Source organism: Podarcis erhardii (assembly GCF_964252035.2).
Source record: "Podarcis erhardii genome assembly, chromosome: 11".
Taxonomy (NCBI): domain Eukaryota; kingdom Metazoa; phylum Chordata; class Lepidosauria; order Squamata; family Lacertidae; genus Podarcis; species Podarcis erhardii.
Window position 1 is genome coordinate 48,566,540 of NC_138501.1, and position 27,034 is coordinate 48,593,573.

General features: G+C 44.7%; 2 protein-coding genes and 1 long non-coding RNA gene across 4 annotated transcripts in view; all 3 read left to right on the top strand.

The window, feature by feature from the left end:
* LOC309352885 overlaps positions 1-13,914 on the top strand; it is a 53,059-nt gene extending 39,145 nt beyond the window's left edge. Inside the window, exon 4 of the long non-coding RNA XR_014161445.1 lies at positions 13,689-13,914. This is a non-coding gene — a long non-coding RNA (uncharacterized lncRNA). The remainder of the gene's footprint in view (positions 1-13,688) is intronic.
* Positions 898-11,526, top strand: ATP5F1A (ATP synthase F1 subunit alpha). Its single transcript, XM_081881520.1, has 12 exons — positions 898-1,062; positions 4,387-4,465; positions 5,196-5,365; positions 5,763-5,936; positions 6,029-6,195; positions 6,736-6,884; positions 7,404-7,555; positions 7,661-7,885; positions 8,021-8,128; positions 8,993-9,137; positions 10,730-10,880; positions 11,210-11,526. Exons 1-12 carry the CDS (start codon positions 1,003-1,005, stop codon positions 11,289-11,291), a joined length of 1,662 nt encoding a protein of 553 aa, XP_081737646.1. The 5' UTR covers positions 898-1,002; the 3' UTR covers positions 11,292-11,526.
* Positions 13,915-17,327: 3,413 nt separating the features above from the next.
* Positions 17,328-27,034, top strand: part of PSTPIP2 (proline-serine-threonine phosphatase interacting protein 2) — a 65,749-nt gene continuing 56,042 nt past the window's right edge. Inside the window, exon 1 of one of the 2 annotated variants that reach the window (XM_081881636.1) lies at positions 17,328-17,479. In XM_081881636.1, coding sequence (XP_081737762.1) covers positions 17,408-17,479 — 72 coding nt within the window. In that variant the 5' untranslated portion in view covers positions 17,328-17,407. Of the gene's footprint in view, positions 17,480-25,564; positions 25,747-27,034 lie in introns of those variants that run through there. The other variant, XM_081881637.1, reaches the window with a different exon arrangement.

The following is a 27,034-nucleotide window of genomic DNA, read 5'->3' on the forward strand; positions in this document are numbered from 1 at the left end:
CGCGTTTACTCAGGAGTAACTTCCAATGACTTGAAATGAGGTTATTCTCAGGCATTTGGGATTAGGAGCGCAGCGATTTTTAGTGTCAGGAGCGATAAGCATTCTGCACGTGCTCAGAGGAGCTTCGCTCACTAGGGCAAAACCCCTGATCGTGCAAGGCAGAGGGACACCAAGGTTATCATGCAGAGGCTCGAGTGCAGCTGACAACGCAGCACTGAGCAGCGAGCCACGTGGATCCGGGGCAGTTTGGAAGGGGCGTGGTCAGGGCATCGGACACGCCCCCTTCGCCGGCAGTTTACACCAAAGGGGTGGGATTAGTCCGTTTGGACCGCGCCTCCCCCTTGGACGACCTTCGCGGCTGGGTGGGCGTGGTCTGCCCTCGCGAGGGTGAACGTCGGGATGCCAGACGACCCGACTGGACTCCAACTCCCAGCATGCCTAACAACCAGCCATGTTGGAGGGGGACTTCTGGGAGTTGGAGTCCAACAGCGCTCCCCCCCCCTTAAACGCACACATGAAGAGAAATTTCAGGCATAACTGCAGATAAAGAGACGGGACCAATATAATAATAAGATAATAAGATATAAGATATAATAATATCATATATAAGATATAATAATATCAATATTTGTATGTTTATTATATTTTATTATGTAATAATGATTATTACAAATAGTAAAAATAAAAATAAAAATAAAAATAAAAATAAAAATAAAAATAAAAATAAAAATAAAAATAAAAATAAAAATAAAAATTGAACTGAGGTAAAAGGTAGGGGAAAGGCAGCAGAAGCGCTTCCGGGTCATGACTTTCTCCTCTCCGCCAGGCTGAAGGAAAGGGGGCGTGGCCTCTTCCGGCAAAAAGGGGGCGGCGCTGCGTGGCGGCCATTTTGTCCGCGGGTCCCTGACGTGCGGCGGCTGCAAGACAAGCAAGAAGAAGCGGCAGCGGCAGTAGCGGCGTCTCCTTCTCTCCCTTGGTTCTCCGCCGCCCTCTCCCGCCGCGATGCTGTCCGTGCGCGTCGCCGCCGCCCTCGCCCGCGCCCTGCCCCGGCAGGCCGGCCTGGTGAGAGAGAGACGCGAGAGCGGAGGGAGGGAGGGAGGGAGGTGGGTCCGTCCGTGTGAGGCGGCCGTCGGCGCCGCCATCTTGGGGCCCTGCGGGTGACATTGAGGAGGGGTGGCGGCGCCGGGCTCTTGCGGGCCTCGCTCCATTGCGAGGCTGCCTCGCCCTCCTCGCGTGTCGCCGGGCTCCACGGCGGGATGGGGAGCGGGGCTGGCGGAGCTTCCCGTCCTCTCGCTTCCCTTCGCCCCTGGAGGCCTGGCAAGGTCACTGCGAAGGGAAACGGGTCCCCTTCAGCCGCTGCACGTTGGTGGGGGACAGAAAGCAAAGGCCTTGTGCCCGGTGGTTCTTCTTTTTAAATAAAGCCATGTGATTGTGATTTATTCTGCTTAAAATGCCTTAAAATGCGCAGCTGTACTAGGCATTGGAAAGCATGGGTGGTTGTCAGTGGTCATCAATAAATGGCGATAGTAATGGTTGTAATAATAATAATAATAATAATAATAATATCTTTATTGTCATTGCCCCCTCTCGGGGACAACGAAATTACTTGGCTGCTCCATCCACCCAGGTAGGGCACTCCACTCAAAATCAGAACAACTATAAAAACACTAATTAAAACAATACAGTATAATACAGCAAGGAAGGTTAGATGGCTTTCAAAGATGACTTGTTCCTCCAAGATTACGCTGTTTCTTTTTTAAAGGTTGCAGGAGAGGCACTTTCACCCCTGATTTGCTCCTCTCTGAGCTGCGAACATCTTGGGCAGAAATGCAGTTGGACTCATTTTCCCTCTGAGGGTGCTGAACACGTTATCCAGTCCCCGTCACCTGCAATGCCTTCATTCAATTTCTTATTTTCAAAGCAATTCCGTTTCTGCATCTACAGTCGCCACAGAATGGTAGATTTGGAGAAGACTCTGAGAGTCCTTTAGTTCAGCCCCCTGCAATGCGTGGTCAACTGGACCATGCACGGCAGATTAGAATATTGAGAAGTTTAAATGTCTTTAAAATGGAATTGAAAGCCTATAAAGACAGAACGCCAGGCAGACCTGCAGCTGCTCATCCTGCAGCGACCGGAACCCAGATGAGGACAGAGGGGGAAAGAGAGAGGGGAAGGCCCTCCACACAAGGGCCTTGTGGATATATCATAGAATCATAGAGTTGGAAGAGACCACAAGGGCCATCGAGTCCAACCCCCTGCCAAGCAGGAAACACCATCAGAGCACTCCTGACATATGGTTGTCAAGCCTCTGCTTAAAGACCTCCAAAGAAGGAGACTCCACCACACTCCTTGGCAGCAAATTCCACTGTCAAACAGCTCTTACTGTCAGGAAGTTCTTCCTAATGTTTAGGTGGAATCTTCTTTTCTCGTAGTTTATGGAGCGTGCATGGGCTCCTAGGTAGGAGAGAAATGGCTGCTGTTGCAGGCATACTAGCCTTGCCTTGCCAGGATGACAGCGCTTGTGGTGGTGTCAGCACAGCATCGTCTTTTGGTATTTGTGACCTTGGTGGCATCTAATAAGAGACTCCTTTGGCAATGCCTTTTTTATGAGCTGTATTTGCTCACCTTTTGCGTTTAATCAGGGATTGAGAAAACTGCTTTCCAGACAAGTTTGGGAACTTAAAAAAAATAAGTTCAGGGGTTTCAAATGCAACCACTTGCTTGGGGTCTCCCCTGTAGATCTATGTGTCTTGAAAGCCTGTTAGTGGTGGAAAGTTCTAGAGTTCTTCCTCCTCTGTTTTGTAAGATAGGTGGTTTATATCTTCTTTATTTTTATTACTTGTTATTTATTTAAAATTTATGTTGCCCTTCCTCAGCGGATCACAGGGCAGTTTACAATAGAAAAACACTAATACATCATTCATTGTTGACAAATACTTCTGTGTAAATCTTCATTCATTCTAGCAATATACTTTAGGTTTCACAGCTGTGACTGCTGCTACATATTTGACAATTTCATCAGTTCTTCACAGTCCTGTGTCTTCACATTTGCCATTATATTACAGAATTGATATATTTGTCCTTGTTATTCTTTTTGACCAATTAGTGTTGAGAGAATTCATGTGCAGTATTGCTTTTAGATTGAAGGTCATTCTTTAGAAAAGGCACCTCAAATAAAATTATTTCAGAATTCCCACATAGTACTTGAAAAGAGCTATAAATACTTGCATCCAATTTCACATGCAAGGCCTTACATGGGAGAGAGTTTTTTTTTAAAAAAACAACAACACCTGGACATCTCTATCCAAGAGGGTGTCTGCGATTTTCCCATATTTTCCCAATTTTCAGTACAGTGACTATGTAGGCATTTCTTTTGTCTGTGAATAGGTTTGTGCAAGAGTGAATCTATGAAAGAAACTTTTCAGATGGCAGGGAGCTAGGCCCATTCCTCCTCCCAGGATTCTACAGAAGGGGAATGGAGGATGCCACTAAACTCAAGATATTTGGGCTGATTATTTCTCTTGCAATACTTTCCAGCCACTAATACTGAGTAGTCTGTACAAATTATTAAGATTTTGTATCTTCTTTCTCTGTGTTAATGGTGCCAAAACTTTACTTGTTAAAGTCACTTGCAGCAGTATTGAATCTAAAGCTACAATCTTGTGCATTTCTACCCAGGAGAAAGCCCCATTGGCTACAGTGGGTGTATAATTCCAAGTAAGCCTTCATGCTAGAAATGGACTGTACCATATGTGTACCTGTTTCAGATACTGTAGTGATGGAGAACGTTTTAGAGACCAAGTGCCCAAACTGAAACCCAATCCCACTTATTTATTGCAAAGTGCCAACACAGCAATTTAACCTGAATAATGAGGTTTCAGTTTAGAAAAAACAACAACTCATACATGCTTGGAGCAGTTCACATGATGCACTTGGCTGGCTCTGCCTGACTCAGTAGAGGGGTGCAGAATGGAGCAGGAGCACCTGGGCTGGGCAGAGGTGTGGGTGATGTGAGAAATGTCCTCAGGCGCGCATGGAGAATGGGAGGGGAGTAGCCCGGCCCCGCCTCCCTCTGGCTTTCTAGTAACGAACTCTGGCAAACTCTGTGCTGGAGTGATGGCGCGCATGCCCACAGAGAGGGCTCTGAGTCTGAGTGCCCCCTCTGGCACGCTTGCCGTAGGTTTGCCACCACTGAGATACTGTATACCAGTAACATACCTTTATGGTTGAAATAATCAATAGCTGATATATAAGAACTGATAACTGAGATTATCTCCTGCGGGGAGATGGAGTGAGGAGTAGCAAAAACAGGAGTGTGATTTCATAAATGTCAAGAAAGTGATAATAAGTTGAAAGTAAAAGTCAAAAGATTTTTCTTTATGCTAGGTTTCTCGGAATGCTTTGGGTGCATCATTTGTTGCAACAAGGAACCTCCATGCCTCCAAAACAAGTCAACAGAAAACAGGTGAGTAAAAAATAAATATTTGGAAACTCAACTTTGGTAATAAAGTATGGTAGTGATCACTGTTAATTGCAGCTAAGCATTGATTTGGGGAAACATTTGGAACCAAAAGTAATACATCCTTCTATGTAGTATAGCAATTACCTAACTGGTTACGCTTCTAAATGTTTTGGAATAGGCATATTAACTAACGTTTTAATTGTCTGTTGGAGTTTTAAGAAATAGCGGCAGTTGGGCAAATAGAAGAGCACTTTGATTACCATTTTGCTTAATCTAATTCATGAGTGTGCAGAATCCTTATTTATACAAATAAAAAACAAATACAGAATCATGAAATGAAACTGTTAAACATTCCATCAAGCTTGCCTAACTCATGCAAGCTTTGTTGAGTAATTTATAGAAAGGTGAATCAAATGTTCAAATACACCTTGAAAACCTTGTCTGAAGGGTGTGATAAATCCACCAAAGAAAGATTAAACAATAAATTGTTTTTTTCTGCTTTTACAATTGTAGATCTGTTCTCTCTCTAAATGGGCACCTGATCTTTCATAGACTAGATAGAGTCTTGTCACCACACCACACAGAAGGATGTGCTATAAACAAAATTCAGACCTAACCTATCTTGTTTAATCCAGACTACCAGAAATGTCATTTTTTATGTAAAGTGAGCTAAGATTAGAATGAGTCTCTGGTGGCACAGGAAATTTCATTGCCATGATTTAAATTCTGCCAGGCACTGCTGAAGTATCCTCAATTCTTGAAGAGCGCATTCTGGGCGCTGACACCTCTGCTGAGCTTCAAGAAACTGGCCGTGTGCTTTCCATTGGTGATGGTATTGCCCGTGTGTATGGTCTCAGGAATGTTCAAGCAGAAGAAATGGTTGAGTTCTCTTCTGGGCTTAAGGTAGGTTTTGTTTTCATTGCATCTGTATTTGTATTAAGTGCCTGTGTAAAACTTGTGATTCTTGGTTTGAAGGTCTCTTCATACCCTTTGGTTACATTGTGAAAGGTACCTAATTATGAGTAATGTTGGGACTGGAAATGTGGCTTAAAATGAAATTGTTACAAAGAGACTTTGCTCACTAAAGATATGACACCTGCCACTATGATTATAGCTCTAACATAATGTGCTGAGCCATAGCATATCCTATATGGAACTATCATCACTGTCTGATACTGTTTTCAAACCTTATAGCTTGGTAGACTTCAGTTGGTTGTGGGAATCTGCCCTGCCAACACTTGACTGGAGTGTCTCATGAATGCATCTTTTCAATTCCTTCTTAAATTAACTTTCTTTCTAGGGTATGTCCTTGAACTTGGAGCCTGACAACGTTGGTGTCGTCGTATTTGGTAACGACAGGTTGATTAAGGAAGGGGACGTTGTGAAGAGAACAGGAGCCATTGTGGATGTCCCAGTTGGCGAAGAGTTGCTGGGACGTGTTGTAGACGCCCTGGGAAATGCCATCGATGGGAAGGTTGGTGTGGCAACGATATTTACTGCTTTTGCATGTCGTTTATCAGTAGTGAGCAAATTTGGAAAAATGACAATGTTGTCTTCCTTTTAAAGGGTGCCATCGCTTCCAAGATTCGCAGGAGGGTTGGTCTGAAGGCACCTGGGATCATTCCTAGAATCTCTGTGCGAGAGCCCATGCAAACTGGCATCAAGGCCGTAGACAGCTTGGTACCAATTGGTCGTGGTCAGCGTGAGCTGATTATTGGAGACAGGCAGACAGGGTGAGGAGCTAGTGTCTCGCCTAACTCAAACTGCTTTGTCCTAACTGCTGTTAAGTTTTCTGTGATGCAAAAGTGCCCTGGGAATTCAGAAAAGTGTCTTATTCTCAAAGCTCCCATTTTTTTCAGAGATCCCTTTCACACATTGATTGGTTGGCCAAGGATCCCAGTGCCCCTGTCTCAAATCTCCTGGGCTTTGTAGAAGGCTCTGGGGCATGTTTCTAAGGTGTATCCAGTTCAGGCAGTGCACTGGCCCTACAACAAACTGCCAATGAATTCCTGATTATATTCAGCTCATTGTAAAATAAGATTTATATAGGCAGAGAAGCTTGTCTATGATTATTATGCTTGCACACAATTATGTTGTAAACTGTCCTGTAATCTTCAGATGAATAGTGGTATATAAATTTAATAAATAATAGTTATAATAATTTTCTCAATGAGGAACCTTGGTGTTCCCCAAAATATAGCTTGAAATCCTTTGTAAAAGCTTTGGACTAGCTGTAGGAAATGATGCTAACCGACCTGCTATTCTCCTTGCAGGAAAACTTCAATTGCTATCGATACCATCATCAACCAAAAACGATTTAATGATGGGACTGATGAAAAGAAGAAACTGTACTGTATTTATGTTGCAATTGGCCAGAAAAGATCCACTGTTGCTCAGCTGGTGAAGAGGCTCACTGATGCAGGTATTTATATATTTTGCACAAACTTCCTAGATAGAAGTGAAGTCTGTGGAAATGGATAGCATAAATGTTTTTTTAAATGTCTTTATCTGTGTATGATTGATCTATAACTGTTTAATAACTGTACACAGCTTAGATGTTATTGACAGCAGAATATTTGTCAGGTTCCATGTCCCGTTACCTTGGTACTAAGCTCTGTTAGTTAAAGACCTGCTTTGCTTTCCTGAAACTGCAGCTTAATTTTATTTCTGTTAAATGCTAAACTTGCACAACTTACAGTGTAAGGACAGATAGTAGAAAACATTCCCCCCTAGTTCCTGCAGATACAAAGAAAAATGACACACTTTTGTAAACTGTGCCATTTACTGTAGCAAAGCCCCTCCACTTTAAAATACTGTGCGAAAATGGTATGGTGTGATGGGGCAAAATCTAGTAACTGAATGGCTGTTAGCCAATTTGTTTCCATTTCCATTTAATTAGAAACTGATGCTGACAAAACTGTTTTAAACCATTTTTTTCCAGACGCCATGAAGTACACTATCGTGGTCTCTGCTACAGCCTCAGATGCCGCCCCCCTTCAGTATTTGGCTCCTTATTCTGGCTGCTCCATGGGCGAATACTTCAGAGACAATGGCAAACATGCTTTGATTATCTATGATGACTTATCCAAACAGGTTTGAATGTGCTATTGGCGTCTTAATTTGGGGGGGACAAACTTGGACCTTAAGAAGATTCTTGGAGCCGGTGAAACAGATGTAACATCTGTCTTGTATCAACAGGCTGTTGCCTACCGCCAGATGTCCCTGTTGCTGCGTCGTCCACCAGGCCGAGAGGCCTACCCCGGCGATGTATTCTACCTGCACTCCCGCCTTTTGGAAAGAGCAGCCAAAATGAACGATTCCTTTGGAGGTGGCTCTCTGACTGCCCTTCCTGTCATCGAGACTCAAGCTGGTGATGTGTCAGCCTACATTCCAACCAATGTAATCTCTATCACCGATGGGCAGGTAGGATCCCAAAGCACTTAATTGAGAATCCGCATACAGAATGGTTTGGGATGACCTGAAGTCCATATTGGGCCCAATTGCATTTCTTTAGTCACATTAGTATCTGGTAAAATTATATATTGGTTTTCCCCACAGATCTTCTTGGAAACTGAGCTGTTCTACAAAGGTATCCGCCCAGCCATCAACGTTGGTCTGTCTGTGTCTCGTGTCGGTTCTGCTGCTCAGACAAGGGCTATGAAGCAGGTAAGTGTAAAATCTTAGTTATATTGACCCTATGGTTTAGCTAAGCATTCAGTTTGTTGTGTTGGGATGCAGGATCACATCAGCAGTATCGTTCTGTTCTAGTATTTCATTAGCTCAATTAGAACTGTTGAATAAAAGGTTCATGTGGCAAACTAGTGAGTATTCTCTGGTTAACCTACAGAACTGCATATTCCATGCTGCTGTCTCTGCAGGAATGGGTTTAGTAAAAGTTTAAGTGGAGGCCAATTTAGCAAAAGCAAGATTGGAAATTTCTTGAGCAATAGCATAATATGCCAGACCTTTTCTATATCAATTCTGCTTACACCATTTTTGTCAAATTGTTGTACCTTCTGGTCCTGGCTCCTCTGACTTTGAGCAATCTTTTTTTTGGGACAAGAGAGTACTCTTGAGTGACTTGCAATATATTGGCAATGATATTTGACTAAATAACAATGACAATAACAAAAAGGCACTAAATTTAGCTGCTGTGGATGACAACTGCTGAAACGAATGACAAATTCTGTATGCAAACATAATGAGCTTAGTTCTGGTACTGAGAAATGTTTGGTGGCAGCTTGTTCCTTAATTCTAAGCCTCTGTCAGGCCGCTGAGCTGCCATTTGTACCTAGCACCAATTGGTGGACCTTAGCATCCTAGTAAAAACACAGTTGTTTGCCCAGGCCTGAAGCCTGCCCATCCCTGACAATGCCATATTTAATCTAGTTAGTTAACTGTGACCACTCCTATATTGTCATAGTAATTCTTATGGTCCAGGAGGTAGCTGAAGACACAGACTGGCAAGCGGAAAGTGTTCAGAATGATTTGCCTAGAAAAGGCAATAAGCCTGTCCACTCCTTTCTCTAGGTGGCCGGAACCATGAAGCTGGAACTGGCTCAGTACCGTGAAGTAGCTGCTTTTGCCCAGTTTGGATCAGATCTGGATGCTGCTACTCAGCAGCTGCTCAATCGTGGTGTACGACTGACTGAACTGCTTAAACAAGGACAATATGGTAAGAATTCTGCATGACTTCTGGTTCTAACACACCCTCCCCATGTCACACAAGGCTGAAGAACGTTTTCAGCCCAACGTCTGCTTTATTCCTTCTGGACAATCTTTTTTTTGGGGGGGGGGGGGAGCTCAGGGCCAGACACAGAAGTGGGCCAGAGGCAAAATTATATTGTTTTTTTTTTTTTAAGATATTTATTAAAGTTTAAAGTTTAACAATTACAAAAAGAGGAAAAAGAAAAAAAGGAGAAAAAAGAAAAACAAACAGTAGTAATAAAAAAGATTACAATACTTCAAAAACAAATAAAAAATACAGCTGAACAATAACATTTAAAACAACATCCAATATTTCCATTTATTCATCTTTCATTTGCTTATTTCCATGACTTCCTCGTGCCTCCCTTTTTGTATTCTTAATTCATAATTGTTTCAGCAAGACCTTTCCCTCTTTCACAGAATTTTGTTCTATAATTTATCTTAACACAATTTAATCTTAAATATTACACTTTAACCCGTTAACAATCCTTTTTAGCATAATTCTTTATAACCTTTCTGCTAAAACCATGTGAATTCATTCCAGCATCTTTCTAACATTCATTAATTTTACAATGTTTCTGTAGATATTCTTTAAATTTCTTCCAATCTTCCTCCACCGACTCTTCTCCCTGGTCTCGGATTCTGCCAGTCTAAAATTATATTGTTTTCCTTTATCTCTTCCACACACATCCCTTTCTGTTGTCCAGTCAGGCAAACAAGAGGCATTATCAGAGTTCAAGGGCACATTCCAGCCAGGCAGAAAAATTCAAGGATTGTGAAAAGCAGGGTCTCTGAGGGGTGTAGCCTGGGGAGGAGATCCTGAGGGCCAGAGAGAGATGCTTGGAGGGTTGTGTTTGACCCCTGGACCTGAGGTGCCCTACGCCTGATGTAAAAGTGAAGGTTTGCTAAATGACTCCTCAGTTTAGTTGAAATCTTGCTGAGCACAAATAAGTGTAGAAATAAAGCATGTGCCCGCTCATGTTCCAGTGTTTAGAGTGAGGTAGTCAGAAACCTTTCCTGACTTTGCAGATCCTTGGGTCCCCTACGGGAGGATATAACTTCTTTCTTCCTCCTTTTCTGAGCTCCTGTTAGGCCTAATGTTGTAGCATTGCCTAAATCCATCACTATCACTTCGGGTGATGCCGAACAGAGCTTATGTCTGGACAAAGTAGAGTAATAAAAAACTTTCTCTTTTCCTGAATCAGTTTATTTGATCAAGGGAATAGGCTTATTTGCTGAAGATGAAAGAGACGTTCCTTGTACATATGCATGTGTGGGAAGGGGGAAAGAGAAATGTAATTTTCCCGGGTCTGGCTGGGAATCTTGGCGGTCTTAAGATGTTTCCCTGCAGTTCCTCGAGGTCTCTGAGCAGAGAAGTATCTGCCTTGAGCAGAAGCTTGAACCTTTCTATTAAGGGGAGTGTGAAGTGTTCTTAACTTTCTGTACCAAATCCTGTTGCCCCTGTCTTAACTATACTTAGCATGGGCACAGGTTTGCTGTGTTTTACAGCACACTAATGACTAAGTGGTCTAACCTAAGTTTGCGCATTTCTCTCTCTAGTTCCCATGGCTATTGAGGAACAAGTTGCAGTTATCTATGCTGGGGTAAGAGGCCACCTGGACAAGCTGGAGCCCAGCAAGATCACCAAATTCGAGAGTGCTTTCCTTGCTCACGTTCTGAGCCAGCACCAGGCCCTCCTCTCCACAATCAGGTAAAATAGACTAGAAACTTCCACTTGCTTGTGAGGCAGTCATACATTTTTATGGAATGACTGTGGCTTTGAACAACTGAAAGTTCTTACAGTTCTGAGCATTATTGTTAAAGAGCAGCAATGACTTTATAAAAACAGTTCTAAGTTTCACTTGGAAGAGCTGCTTCGAGAAGCTGTTAAATATTGTGATTTGTGGATAATGGTGGGCATGGGGGAAAGAGAAAGCTGGTGGCCGAAGAAGTCACTGCAAAAGGGTTGAAGTGAAGGAGTTGTTGCTACACAGTCTGCTGTGGATGAGAGTTGAAATTTGGTTGGTTTTGCCTTGGCAGGACTGATGGGAAGATCTCTGAACAAACTGAAGCCAAGCTGAAGGAAATAGTCACAAATTTCCTGGCAACATTTGAAGCATAAACTCTTTGACAGTTCTCTATACAAGGCATATTTTGTCACTGAACGGTGGTAGCACTCTGGTTCCATTTTTTACCAGAGGCTTAATAAAAGGTATGTGTGAGTTGAATGTACAGATCTCATTGAGAATTAAAAGTTCCATGTAAAGAAGTCTTGTGGCCATAGTGCTCGCTGCGATAGTGACCTGCTGGCAACCGACATAGGTGTGTACATGGCAAATAAAATCTTACAAACCATACTGATTTTTTGTTAGGGTAATACTTTTAAGACTCAGTGCAAACATTGCACACTGTCGATTAAAGAACAAAAGCTTTCTTCTAAAGGCCGTTTGCCCTTAAAGACACATGTGGGAGAATTGCTTTGCCTCTTTGCCGTACTGCTCAGACTTTCTAACCTGGAGTTGATAATGTGGTTTGGGGTTAGGTGGTTGGAATAGTAGTACGGGAAGGTGGGTTTGGGTGGCTGCAAAATGGGCACCAGAGTTTTAATCCATTGTACAAGCTGCTTGTACAGGCCAAAGTGTAGCCCTGCCCCATTCTAAAAGGGGTATACTCAGGTGGCCAAAACCACAAGTTTCGAACAGCCTGTTTTTCCTTTCATTGTCCACACCACTAATCAGAGACAGTCCACCAATGAGGGAACCACCTTAGGTGGCACATCAACCTCCAAGAAGCACATCGCCTGCCGACACATTGCCAGAAAACTAGTCTCACCCCTTTTAGAAATGTTTTGGCCTTGTAGAGGAAAAGAAAAGTATTGGAAAGAAACACACACAGGCCACTTCTCTAAAACACACATTGGAAAGGTAGGTGCACAAACGTCTCAACACAGCTATACTTTTTCCTATGTGTGTATTCAGACCTATGTGCAAACAGGTTGGTGGCATCTACTGCACCTTGAAACTTTGCTTCTGCCTTCACCCCTCAATGAGACATCACATCCAGCTCTTTCTGGCATGTTTTCAAGCACCTAAAACTGCCCTTAGCTGGAGGATGGGGAAGAGACGTGGTTCTCCAGTTTGCACATTTAGGATTACATGGCTTGTTTGAGTGGGAGGTGCTTTTCCTTTGACTCCAGAACAGAGTTTCGCAAACTTTGGCCTCCAGCTGTTTTTGGGCTACAATTTCCATCACCCCTAGCCATACATTAAATGTATGGACCAGTAGAGGGCAGCACTTGTACAGAAAATAAACCCTAGGGCACTGTGCAATAAAATACATGAAAGCATTGTGTTGCGTGAACATGCCTGCTGCTTTGGCTGTGTTCATTTGACTCCTTGAAACCAATTGCCCAGCTTCCCAAGCTGCTGTCCTTCTCTACCGCCTTATAGTTCATAGCACCCAGCCCTTTCCTAGAACTTAGATAATATACTCCCTCAGAAACTGTTTCCTCATTCAACACCTCCTCTTTCCAGCCTTTACCATTCCTTAACACCCCGCAATTCAACCTTTTTCCTATTTTAACTTTACCCAACCAGATACATTCTAGGTACGGTATTTTGGGCTAAGACTCCCATCAGTCCTGGGTACCATAGCCAATGGTTAGGAATGGTGGGAATTACAAAGTTCAAAACTGGAGAGCACTAGGCAGGGGAAGGCCATGATTATGGACCTGAGAGTTTCCTGACCATAAATGATTGCCGTGCTCACTCTAGATCTTGCCTAGCCTCCCTGCCTTTTCATTTCAGGGAATGTGCTGCTATGGGAACTAATAAGGCAGTGATGGGCAACCTGTTGTCATCCTAGTGCTGCTGGACTCCCCAACTCCCATCAACCCCAGCCGGCATGGGATAATGGGAATTGCAGTTCACCCATGTGTCTAGGGCCACAGGTTCCCCACACTTGTTCTAAGGCAGCAGTCTCCCCTACTCGCCAACAACATGACCAGAGGAGTTTGGAATCTCCCATGCAACAGCCCTCTGCCTGTACAGTGGTACCTCGGGTTACATACGCTTCAGGTTACAGACTCCGCTAACCCAGAAATAGTACCTCGGGTTAAGAACTTTGCTTCAGGATGAGAACAGAAATCGCGCTCTGGCGGTGCGGCGGCAGCAGGAGGCCCCATTAACTAAAGTGGTGCTTCAGGTTAAGAACAGTTTCAGGTTAAGTACGGACCTCCGGCATGAATTAAGTACCGTATTTTTCACTCTATAAGACACATCAGACTACAAGATGCACCTAGTTTTGGAGGAAGAAAACAAAAAAAAATTCTGAATCTCAGAAGCCAGAACAGCAAGAAGGATCACTGCGTAGTGAAAGCAGCAATCCCTCTTGCTGTTCTGGCTTCTGGGATAGCTGCGCAGCCTGCATTCGCTCCATAAGACGCACACACATTTCCCCATATGTTTTAGGAGGGAAAAAGTGAGTCTTATAGAGCAAAAAATATGATACTTAACCCGAGTTACCACTGTAATGTGCAAATGAGGCCTTAGAGCAGTGGTGACCAGACACTTTCTCCTCACCCTATGGACCACTTGAAAATTGCTAAGGGTCTTTACAGACCATCTAGTGATTTTTCTGTCCTAGTCATTGCTGGACGATTTGTAATGGTATTTTATTGTGTTAGAATTCCATACCGTTCAATATCAAATGCAATATAAGAAATAAAAGAAGTAATACAGTTACAATTTAGGAGTATTTAAGGTGATGCATATTCCCTCTCAAGTCACAAATCCAGTGACACACTGCAGACCAGGTGAATGAAGCCTGTGAGCCATGTTTTGGGAACCCCTGCCTAGAGATTAAATCCACACCTCTCAGCATGTGTGCATGGTGTATTGGGTATGTGAGAGTGAAATAATGGCTTTAAGGTCTCCAGTTTGAGCAACTTTGGAGATGATCAAGAGGCACAAGATTAGAGGAGTCACACATGGAAAAGCCCCAGAGTTCATCCACCCTTCAAAGAAACCTGACATGTACATTCCATTTCCCAGCAGTCAAAGTTTCCTTCCTAGCCCATGGCTTTTTCCTCTTCCTTCAAAAGTCACGTATGTGATGGAAGGCCAGTACTCCATCTTGTTCACCTGTGCTGTGGCTTGCACAACCAGAGCACACATTTCCAGCTCCCTTTTCAAAACCCCGACGTAATACATTGTAATATATTTTAAGCCAACACTGAGGGTTCAGATCGCAGATACATGATTGACCCAAAGGGTCACCCACTAACCCTTGGATCTTGTTGGAAGAGGGGGGTACGTATCCCCCATAATAAACACATGGGGCCAAATAAAACATTTCATTGTACAGTGGTACCTCAGTTTACAAACTTAATCCGTTCTGGAAATCCGTTCTTAAACTGAAACTCCTTAAATTGGCAGACCCCTAGCTGGCTCCAGCCCACCGGCCGGCAGCCAGTCGAACTCCAGTCCTCGGTTCTGCATCAAAAAATGTGACTCGGAGCTTCAGAAGCTGAGCATGCAAGCCAGCAGAAATAACAAAACTTTGCGATGGAAGGGCGGACAGAGGCAGATGTCAAGCATATTTACAAGCAGTTTATTCAGCATAGATCAGGACAAAGAAAGCATGTCTGCTCTCTTTCATGTCCAAGAGCAAGAAGCATAAGGCAAAAGCTATACACAAACGGAAGTTCCCAGCAAGCTATGCTGGAATGTAAACAGACATGTGACATACAACAGCTCCACACATTTGTTTAGGTGGAACGGAACATCAATATCCTAACACCAACCTCTGTGTGTGTGTGTGTGTGTGTGTACTCAAATGAGCATGGGTTTGTGTGTGCCAAACTGGGTCTTTGACCCGGGTGAAAAAACCTAGTTTCGTCCCCCGCTAAACTTCCACTGCCTTGTGGGATATCTTTGGAAGAAGAAAAGGCTAAGCAGTAAACCCTATGCGAATTTGGAGTTGAGTCCCTAAAACTATTGTATGGTGCCTTGTTCTCTTCCTTCTGGCAACTCCTGTGGCCAAGCTGGTGCCAAAAGTCTTCTTCTTTGGACCACATCAGCGTGGCCAAGAGGAGGGCCTTCTCATCTGGATAATCCAGAACCTATATAGCCACTGCCCAGGCTTGTCTCCCAGGGACGTGAGTGATACTGTGGTCTAAACAGATCTAATCTTGGGCTTGAAGCGAGATTAACGCCACACCCCATAGTCCTTTGACTGGACTAAACCATCCAGGGTTCCTTTAGCTTTTTTAACCCAGGGAGGTCACTTGGTGCTGTTAAACCAACGGTTTGTCTTCACCCCTGGAGGCACACTCCATTGTCTCTTCAAGCAGAGGGATAACAGCCACCACTATGGTATCATTTTGTGTGTTCATCCCCACGTTGCACCTGGATTTAGGGATGTCACTAATCCAATACAGCGGGGCCTCGCAAGACGAAAAGAATCCGTTCCGCGAGTCTCTTCGTCTAGTGGTTTTTTCGTCTTGCGAAGCAAGCCCATTGACGGCTTAGCGTATTAGCGCTATTAGCGGTTTAGCAGCTTTTAGCGGCTTTTAGCGGCTTATCGGCTTACTGGATAAGCGGATAAGCAGCTTAGCGGCTTAGAAAAGGGGGGGGAAGGGGAAAAAAACCCGCAGGAACTCGCAAGACATTTTCGTCTTGCGAAGCTGATCTCGTTTTTTAACAGAATTACAAGCCTGGTAGATGAAGGGAACGCAGTGGATGTAGCCTACCTTGATTTCAGCAAGGCATTTGACAAGGTGCCCCATGATATTCTTGTAAAGAAGCTGGTAAAATGCGGTCTTGACTATGCTACCACTCAGTGGATTTGTAACTGGCTGACTGACCGAACCCAAAGGGTGCTCATCAATGGTTCCTCTTCATCCTGGAGAAGAGTGACTAGTGGGGTGCCACAGGGTTCTGTCTTGGGCCCGGTCTTATTCAACATCTTTATCAACGACTTGGATGATGGACTCAAGGGCATCCTGATCAAATTTGCAGATGACACCAAACTGGGAGGGGTGGCTAACACCCCAGAGGACAGGATGACACTTCAAAACGACCTTGACAGATTAGAGAACTGGGCCAAAACAAACAAGATGAATTTTAATAGGGAGAAATGTAAAGTATTGCACTTGGGCAAAAAAAATGAGAGGCACAAATACAAGATGGGTGACACCTGGCTTGAGAGCAGTACATGTGAAAAGGATCTAGGAGTCTTGGTTGACCACAAACTTGACATGAGCCAACAGTGTGACGCAGCAGCTAAAAAAGCCAATGCAATTCTGGGCTGCATCAATAGGAGTATAGCATCTAGATCAAGGGAAGTAATAGTGCCACTGTATTCTGCTCTGGTCAGACCTCACCTGGAGTACTGTGTCCAGTTCTGAGCACCACAGTTCAAGAAGGACACTGAGAAACTGGAACGTGTCCAGAGGAGGGCAACCAAAATGGTCAAAGGCCTGGAAACGATGCCTTATGAGGAACGGCTAAGGGAGCTGGGCATGTTTAGCCTGGAGAAGAGGAGGTTAAGGGGTGATATGATAGCCATGTTCAAATATATAAAAGGATGTCACATAGAGGAGGGAGAAAGGTTGTTTTCTGCTGCTCCAGAGAAGCGGACATGGAGCAATGGTTCCAAACTACAAGAAAGAAGATTCCACCTAAACATTAGGAAGAACTTCCTGACAGTAAGAGCTGTTCGACAGTGGAATTTGCTGCCAAGGAGTGTGGTGGAGTCTCCTTCTTTGGAGGTCTTTAAGCAGAGGCTTGACAACCATATGTCAGGAGTGCTCTGATGGTGTTTCCTGCTTGGCAGGGGGTTGGACTTGATGGCCCTTGTGGTCTCTTCCAACTCTATGATTCTATGATTCTATGAAGCAAGCCCATAGGAAATTCGTTTTGCGAAGCACCTCCAAAACGGAAAACTCTTTCGTCTAGCGAGTTTTCCGTCTTACGAGGCATTCGTCTTGCGGGGCACCACTGTAATTGTGCAGCTTCCTGGAGACACCTTCCAGGAAAATACACCTTCCTGCTAGTGTTTTCCCCACCTCCATAGTCTTGCTCCATAGACTTCCTTGCAGTAATATGATGCTTGCGGCTTAATCCTCCCAGAACACCCAGTTTCATTCAGGTCTGTTCCTTACACTCAGTCGCACATTACAGCAAGGCAGCCTTCTTGGGTGCAGGAGACAGAAAGGAAAAGAGGACAGAAAGGCTCATGGATTTAATCTGGAATACTTTTTCTACAGTGGAAAGAACACTCTTCAAAGAAACATCTCTACCAAAGGAGGTAAGAAAGCAATGGTTGGAGAAGAACAGGAAGCACAGGTGATTTTGGAAGAAGTATTAAATCTTTGTTGTGAGTTCTGGCTTAGAGGTCCTTTTGGGTTATCTTGGACATTTTCCAGGGACTGGGCAAAAGCATTTCAATCTAGTGACAAGCACATCCTTTGCAGGCAGACAACCGCCCAGATTTAATCCCTGGCTCAGGCAACTGAAAGATCAGGCGGCAGGTAGAGAACGTAGCTTGAGGCTGGATCTAACATGCATAAGAATGGGGTGGTAGACTCCTGATTCAGGGTAGAACGAACAGTTCCTCTTTTTTTGCAAATGCTTTTTATTGGGGTTTCATTTAATACAAACAAAATACAGTAAAATTCAACAGTCATTTACCCACATTCTCTCCCCACACTCTGCTGAGCATTGACTTCCTTCTCTCCCTTCAACAGGTTTTCTTATGTCAGTTACTTCTCCACAGTTTCTTATTGTATCCAATCCTGTCTACATCGTAAGAATTCTTTCAGAGTCTTGCCAGTCTTCAAATTTCTACAGCTATTATTTATGTACTCCATAAATTTACTCCAATCTTTTTGGAATTTTGTTTCTTCCTGATTTTGGACCCTACCGGTCAGTTTTGCTAGTTCCACATAACCAACCATCTTCGTCTGCCACTCCTCTGTTGTTGGTAATTTCCATTTTTGGGCTGCAAAGTTCTGGTAGAATGAACAGTTCCAATGCAGTTGCGGATCAAATTTATGAATGCTGTAAAAGATAAAATAGAGTGGAGACAGCAGGGAGAGCAAATTGCTTCTCCCAAATGGCTAGTTTTCTGCTTCTAGTTCTTCTTACTCAAGGGACCAATAAAAATGATCTCTTCCCTTGCAGTTTGATTTGTACAGTCCATTCTGCCACCTGATAACAGTGGTGCCCTGCAAGGCGAATGCCTCGCAAGACGAAAAACTCGCTAGACGAAAGAGTTTTCCGTTTTTTGAGTCGTTCTGCAAGATGAATTTCCCTATGGGCTTGCTTCGCAAGACTGAACGTCTTGCGAGTTCTTGCGAGTTTTTTTCCTTTTTCTTAAAGCCGCTAAGCCGCTAATAGCCGCGCTTCGCAAGACGAAAAAACCGCAAGATGAAGAGACTCGCGGAACGGATTAATTTCGTCTTGCGAGGCACCACTGTAATGTTAAATATCCAACCTGGGCTGCTGTGAGATGCTGCCGGCCAGAGCAATCCAGCAGCCTGTCTCTTCCTAAGTTAGCTTCATGTTAGCCTGTTGTGATTGTCTAGGGGTGCTTTCAGACTGTCGCTGGTTTAGGGTAGGATCGGGCCTTTTGCAACAAGGAACATCCTGACTCATAGTTCAGTCTCTTAGACACTGGTATGCAAGCAGCTTTCTGACCTTTATTTGCCCCCTGTTCACACATGCATACACACACGAAGTAGGAGTAAAGCACAGCTTGCAGGCTGTTCGCCACCAAACCCCTTATTCGCTTACAACCATGTGAAATCTGCCTCCCTGCCCTTAGCTAGCAAAATATTAGTGGCCTGATCAGGAACAAGATTACCTGGGGGTAGCTGTGTGGTGGGTCATGGGAACTTGCCTTAACACCCTTGTACAGTGGTACCTCGGGTTACATACGCTTCAGGTTACATGCGCTTCAGGTTGCAGACCCCGCTAACCCAGAAATAGTACCTTGGGTTAAGAACTTTGCTTCAGGATGAGAACAGAAATCGTGCTCTGGCGGCGCGGCGGCAGCGGGAGGCCGCATTAGCTAAAGTGGTGCTTCAGGTTAAGAACAGTTTCAGGTTAAGAACGGACCTCCAGAACGGATTAAGTTTGTGACCAGAGGTACCACTGTACTACAGGGATGCGGGTGGCACTGTGGGTTAAACCACAGAGCCTAGGACTTACCAATCAGAAGGTCGGCGGTTCGAATCCCCGCGACGGGGAGAGCTCCCGTTGCTCGGTCCCTGCTCCTGCCCACCTAGCAGTTCGAAAGCACGTCAAAGTGCAAGTAGATAAATAGGTACCACTCTGGGGGGAAGGTAAACGGCGTTTCTGTGTGCTGCTCTGGTTCGCCAGAAGCGGCTTAGTCATGCTGGCCACATGACCCGGAAGCTGTACGCCAGCTCCCTCGGCCAATAAAGCGAGATGAGCGCTGCAACCCCAGAGTCGGTCACGACTGGACCTAATGGTCAGGGGTCCCTTTACCTTTACCTTACCACTGTACTTCAGCTTTCTGCAGAAAACTTCTGATGCAAAAGGACAGCACTTACTACAGAACCCTCTTTGGCTTCTGGGCTGGCAATGTGGTAAAGTAAAGTGCCCATTGTGGGAGGACGGATTAGTCTTGAGGGCTTCTAGTTGCTGACCCCTCTTTGGAAGCATTCCTCCTGAGGCTGAGTTATCAGCAGCAGAGAGGGTGTGTTTGTGGGCTTGGGACTTCCTCCTGTATGCATTCTTACTGTCATAACCTGGAAACAAACTAGGCGATTGTCCTGTCCGACCTTCCTCATTGTTCAGCTGTATTTTTAGTAACTCTTGTCAGGCCAGGCAAACCGGGAGAACAGGTGGAGTCTTCATTCTGTGCCAACAGCATCTGACACATTGTAGATTGCGATGCCTCTCGTTGCAAACTTTGCATAAGAAATGCTCCTGTAATTTCCATGTTCCAGTGGTGGGTGGTTTACTGGTACTTGCAAATACAGCCTTTAATCATTTTATTTGCTGTCAGCTTGTGGTGCTTTGAACAGTTGTTTTATCCTTTTTAAATATATATATATATATATCAATATATCAATTGTTTTGTATTTTTATGTCTCATGAGCTGCTTTGTGAGGGTTTTATGCCATGAAAGGCAGCCTTAAAAATGCTTCGATCTATTCATGAGCCGGTCACTATTGTTTCTCAAGACGGAACTTCACCATCGCAAAGTTTTCAGCTTTTACTTAAAAGGGGGGAAAAAAGTGGGGGGGACATCTGGGCACTTTACAGTGGTACCTCAGGTTAAGAATTTAATTCGTTCTGGAGGTCCGTTCTTAACCTGAAACTGTTCTTAACCTGAGGTACCACTTTAGCTAACGGGGCCTCCCGCTGCCGCTCTGCCACCGCCACACGATTTCTGTTCTCATCCTGAAGTATAATTCTTAACCTGAGGTACTGCTTCTGGGTTAGCAGAGTCTGAAACCTGAAGCGTCTGTAACCCAAGGTACCACTGTATAGCAAACAGTAAAAAAACAACAACAACCACAAAGCAAGTGTGACAAGTCTTTGTGCAAAACTATAAAGTTGAAGGAATTAGTGGAAACCTGCATTAAATATCTGGGTAAAAAACGGACAAATTCTGTAACCTGAAGCGTCTGTAAGCTGAGGTACCACTGTACTTCCTACAAATACAGGTCTTCATCTTGCAGTGCTAAACTCTGGAACTCACTTCCACAGGAGACGGCCACGAATGTGGATGGCTTTCAAAGAGGATTAGACAAATTTGTGCAGGATGAGACTGTCGTTGGCTGCTAAACCTGATGGCTATGTTTTACCTCATTGCTAGAGGCAGTAATGCTTTGGAATACCAGTGGCTGGGAATCACAGGTGGGGAGACTGTTGTAGTGCTCAGACTCTGTTTTTGAGAATCCCACAAACATCTGGTTGGCTACTGCGAGAACAAGATCCAGAACTAGGCGGCTCACTTGTCTGCTCCAGCAAACTCTTCTCGTGCTCTTAAATGAAGAACGCTCTCCCCCCTCCCCCAGTTATTAAATAATTTTGTTAAGTAAATAATAATAATAATTTATTATTTATACTCCGCCCATCCGGCTGGGTTTCCCCAGCCACTCTGGGGGGCTTCCAACAGAATATTAAAATACAATAACCTATTAAACATTAAAAGCTTCCCTAAACAGGGCTGCCTTCAGATGTCTTCTAAAAGTCTGGTACAGTCATATCTCGGGTTAAAGTTGCTTCAGGTTGAGCGTTTTCGGGTTGCACTCCGCGGCGACCCAGAAGTAACAGAACACGTTACTTCCGGGTTTTGCCGCTCGTGCATGCGCAGACACTCAAAATGACATCACGTGCATGCGCAGAAGCTGCAAATCGCGACCCACGCAGACGTGCGTTCTCTTCAGGATGTGAACTGGGCTCCGGAATGGATCCCGTTCGCATCCAGAGGTAACACTGTAGTTGTTTTTCTCTTTCACATCTGGTGGGAGGGCGTTCCAGAGGACGGGTGCCACTACCAAGAAGGCCCTCTGCCTGGTTCCCTGTAACTTGGCTTCTCACAGCGAGGGAACCACCAGAAGGCCCTTGGCGCTGGACCTCAATGTCCGGGCAGAACGATGGGGGTGGTTACGTAGCAGTTAAGAGTCTCAAACAATGACCAGGGAGCCCTGGATTCAGATCTCCACTCAGCCATGGCATTCACGGGCAGACCTTTGCTGCTCATCTCACAGACCAGCCTACCTTGCAGGATTATTCTGAAGGTAACATGAAGAGAACTATGTGTGCTACTTCATGCTTGGGGGAAAGGTGGGTGGGATTTTAAAAATACACTAAATATGATTGAGAAAGAGGAAAAATAAGCAAGGGCAGCTTTTCTGAGCCTTGCCTGAGAAGCTAGACTGGCTCAAACTGTGTTTCTTCCAGAATTTTAAAAGGGGTGGGATGGAACCATTTCCCCTTTTGCATTTGGCCAGCAAGGTCAGCATGGTTTTAAAAAAAATACTTTTTCCTTTTCAACCTGGGATAAGCAATTGTGAAAATCACAGGCTTCTGGTTTCTCTTAACTGCATACCCTAGTCAGAAACCATTCTTCCTTCAGAGCACAGCACCTCTTCTTCCCACAATCTACTGCGTCTGAAAGTGTTTTGTGTGTAACAAGCAACTTGAAAACTGGAGTTAATTAGCACCTGCAAATGTTCCCTGATCTCCCCAACACTCCAGCTGATCCTCCTACCACACCTCTGCTCCTAAATGAAGCTTCTGTTGCCATGCACAGAGTTGCCACCTTTTTGTCTGGCAGGGCTCCTCTATCTGTGCAGCACAAGGAAAATTCAACAGATGCAGCCTTTTCCTGGGCAATAGTAAGGGAGAGCTCTACCTGTTGAATGTTTGCCACCTATCAATCAGAACTACACCAGAAAGACCACAATCTTAACAGTCCCACCCTAACCATGTTGAGTCTAAACAACCTTTGCATTCAAGGAAGTAGTGCCTTTAGGAGCTGTAGTAAACAATGCTTATTTGGAAGTAAATCAGAGTTCAATGTGGCTTACTCGCAAGTAAGTGTGTGCAGGAGTGCTGCCTTGCCATTACTCCAAATGAATTTCCATTTCCATTACTCCCAAGAGTGTGCCTAAGGATTGCAGCTGTACGGCCCAATGCTACATGCATTATTATTCTCAGGACAAATACCACATAATACATTTATGGCACATGGCTTCTATCAACAAATTATGGGAATTGTAGTTTGTTAAAGTCGCTGGGAACTCTTTCTTTCTTAGGGGTAAACTAAGAAGACTATGAAGAGAATTATTAGTTAATCTGGCACTGTGGGTTAAACCACAGAGCCTAGGGCTTGCTGATCAGAAGGTCGGCGATTCGAATCCCCACGACGGGGTGAGCTCCCATTGCTCGGTCCCTGCTCCTGCCCACCTAGCAGCTCGAAAGCATGAAGTGCAAGTAGATAAATAGGTACTGCTCTGGCAGGAAGGTAAACAGCATTTCCATGCACTGCTTTGGTTTGCCAGAAGCGGCTTAGTCATGCTGGCCACATGACCCGGAAGCTGTACGCCGGCTCCCTCAGCCAATAAAGCGAGATGAGTGTCACAACCCCAGAGTCGGCTACAACTGGACCTAACGGTCAGGGGTCCCCTTTACCTTTACCTTACAGTTCTAACCACAGCCCTATATCTATATAATCCAAACCTGCTTTCTTGGTAGTAAAGCCCACTGAAATCAATGGGGGTTAACATCTGAGTAAACATGGTAAAGATTTGCATCAAAGGTTTTGCAGCAAAACAAGAAACTTCTGCGATATGTTAAAAGATGAACATATTATGCTATAAACCTTTATAGACTATAGTCCACGTCATCAGACTTATAAAGTTTTGCTCTGAGTTATAAATATGCATTGTTGTTGTTGTTGTTTAGTCATTTAGTCATGTCCGACTCTTCGTGACCCCCTGGACCAGAGCACGCCAGGCACTCCTGTCTTCCACTGCCTCCCGCAGTTTGGTCAGACTCATGTTTGTAGCTTCGAGAACACTGTCCAACCATCTCGTCCTCTGTCGTCCCCTTCTCCTTGTGCCCTCCATCTTTCCCAACATCAGGGTCTTCTCCAGGGAGTCTTCTCTTCTCATGAGGTGGCCAAAGTATTGGAGCCTCAGCTTCAGGATCTGTCCTTCCAGTGAGCACTCAGGGCTGATTTCCTTAAGAATGGATACGTTTGATCTTCTTGCAGTCCATGGGACTCTCAAGAGTCTCCTCCAGCACCTTAATTCAAAAGCATCAGTTCTTCGGCGATCAGCCTTCTGGATGGTCCAGCTCTCACTTCCATAAATATGCATAGTATATATTTATTGGGACCAGTTGCTGCAAATTTGTTAAAGTTACCGGGAAGTATAGTTCTTTGAGGAGTGAACTACAGTTCCCAAGGTTCTTGGGGCGGGTGTTTTAAATGTATCGTGAGTATGCAGCTTTATTTTGGACCTCTTTATCCTGACTTGTGAAATTTAAGATCATGTACACGATCTTCCTTCTGGGAATGATTGGAGAGGAGATCAGGAAAGAGGACCACATAATGTTTCAATATGCAATTGTAGCTGCCAGGATTCTGTTAGCACAAAATTGGAATACCCCAAATATCCCGACCGTTAAAGACTGGCAAAGTAAATTGTTTGAGTACATGGATTTGGCAAAAATGACGCAGAACATCAGACAGAAAAAAGGCATAAAGTTTATTGATGATTGGTCTAAATTCATAACATATATGGAAGCAAACTGTAGAAATATAAAAATCACAGTAGGCTTAGTATAACTCTTGCGATGTGTGGAGGCTATAAAATGAAAAACTGCAGAATGGTCTTAATATTCACAGAACCCAAAACCGAGATGGAGGGAAGTCAATCGTTTTCCATTGTCATTTAATGTCTGTTTTTTGGTTGGTGTAGGCGTATTGCTTTGGGTGATGTTTGTCTTTTTTTTTTTTTGTATGTGTGGGTTATCTTTTATGTTTATTCTTCTTTTTTGTTGTTGTTTGATTATAGAAAATGAATAAAAATTAAATAATAATAATAAAAAAGATCATGTACACGATTGCTGGGCACCAGCCTCCCCCCCCCCAATTAAAACATCGTGTTTTAATTGTAACCTGCCCTGGGACCTTCAGGTGAAGGCTGGGCAAAATAAAATAATAACTATAATTATTATTAACACCCCATTAAACTCAGTCATTTTTGAGTAACCACATAGGGTGACACTGTCCGTGCTCTGGAGTAGTCCTCAGATTACCCCTCCCCCAAGTCAAGGAAAAGCCTCAAACTCCATTTTTTTTACAATTTGTGCAAAAAAGAGGAAATCTGAGCATGCATTTCTTAGCCCTCTATGAGAAGCTACACACAGAGAGAAATCCTTCTACACAACTTTTTGTTTTGTTTATTTTTTTTTTTGCATTTTTCAACAGTGTTTTTTGCATTTAAAACATTTCCAACTTTTTGCACATCTGGGATTACTTGAATACCCGGACTCCCCCCCCCCTCCCTCAGTTTCCAATATTTATCCGTTCTTTTTACTGCATCCAATTACATTTTTTCAAATTCACTTTTAATATTAACCTTGTCAATGTTATAAGTGTTATAACAATCCTGCTGACGTCTTTAAACCTTCACAGCGATCTTGAAGGCGCTCTATGAATTTTCCCCACCTTCTGCACAACTTTTTTAAGGCATTTTGCTAGCGGGCACCAACTCCATCTCAGGGGCCTAACCATCCCCAGCCCTTCCCCTTTTGTCCAATTCAGAGGGGAAGAATGGGTTCCTTTTTTCTTTTCTTTTTTGCGCGTGCACCGGCTTTAAGACCCAGCAGAAAAGGGAAGCAGGGAAGGGAGTGGGGGGGGAGTGAGAAGGCACGGAGAATTGAGGAACTTGCGTGGAGCAGCTTGGCCGGGCAGCAACAGCAGCAACAGCAGCCTGGGCACTTTTTGCGCACCTGGCAGAAGAGGTGGGGATCTAACCTGTTGCAGCCGCCATGCGGGAGACTCTTTTCAAGGACAACTTCTGGGTGAGAGAGGAGAAAGCGTGGGAGCGTGTCCGGTCTCTGGAAGGAAAAGTTAGACCTCCCCTCTCCTTTCAGGCTTAGTTATAAGGGGTTGGGGAGAGGGGGCGTTTGGATACCTGCAGCAAAGCTGCACAGATGCAATGCGCAGACCCTGCGCCTCTAAGGGCGAATCCCTCTCCAGGTGCGCGGGTCCTCCGGGCGATGCAGCAGTTTGTGTGTCTGTGTGCGGCGGTGGAGGGGAAGCGCAGCTGGCGCAATTGCTCCCTCTGGGCAGCTCTTAAAGGCGCAAGGGCTGTTTGGGGATTCAAAACGGGAGGCGAGGTCCTACCTAGAGGCTGGTTTGCGTCCTGCGTTGCGCCTCGAGCGAAGCGTCTTGTCCCAGCCGGAAGGTTGTAGGCAATTTATCGCGGCTTAAAAGTTTTTTGTGCAGGTAAGAGCTAAGGAAATGGACCTTGGTCCCAGAAACGCGTGCCACAGCGAATTTGTGCTGAGCTTTAGGGTGTTGCATATATACATAGAGTCACAGAGTTGGAAGGGACCTTGAGGGTCGTCTAGACCAATCCCCTGAAATGCGTGAATTTGCCCCCTGCGAGGATCGAACCTGCAACCTTGGCATTATCGGCACCAGGCTGTAACCCGTGGGTTGGTTGTGTGCGGGGTCTGGATTGAGCAGCGGCTGTTTCTGGCTGCAGCTGGTCCCTCCCTGTCCTTAAATGCTCTGCTTTCCTTCTGAGTCTCTTCCTTTTTCTGCCTGCCTCTTCCTGCTCATTCTCCAGGCTCTCAACAGAGAGGTGTGCCAGTCCAGATGCTCATCCTGTTCTCACAGTAGCCAGCCAGTGGGAAGCCTGCATGGCAGACCTCAGTGCAACAGCATTCACGATTCCTGGCAACTAATAATGAGAGGCACAATGCCTTTGGAGCAAGAGGCAGAACTTAGCCATTTTTAGCCTTCTCCTCCATGAATTTGCCTAACCATCCACTGTTGGTGGCCACTGTTGCCTCTTGAGAGATAGCTTGGGAGCCATCGTGGTGTAGTGGTTAAGAGCGGTAGACTGGTAATCTGGTGAACCGGGTTTGATTCCCCGCTCCTCCACATGCAGCTACTGGGTGACCTTGGGCTAGTCACACTTCTCTGAAGTCTCTCAGCCTCACTCACCTCACAGAGTGTTTGTTGTGGGGGAGGAAGGAGAAAGGAGATTGTTAGCTGCGTTGAGACTCCTTAAGGGGAGTGAAAGGGACGCAGGTGGCGCTGTGGGTTAAACCACAGAGCCTAGGACTTGCTGATCAGAAG

Excerpts from the sequence above, each read along its gene's own strand:
- ATP5F1A (XM_081881520.1), top strand. The coding sequence starts at position 1,003 with ATGCTGTCCGTGCGCGTCGCCGCCGCCCTCGCCCGCGCCCTGCCCCGG. Across the intron at positions 6,196-6,735 it reads ATTGGAGACAGGCAGACAGG|GAAAACTTCAATTGCTATCG; the intron begins GTGAGGAGCTAG and ends TTCTCCTTGCAG. Across the intron at positions 10,881-11,209 it reads GCCCTCCTCTCCACAATCAG|GACTGATGGGAAGATCTCTG; the intron begins GTAAAATAGACT and ends TTGCCTTGGCAG.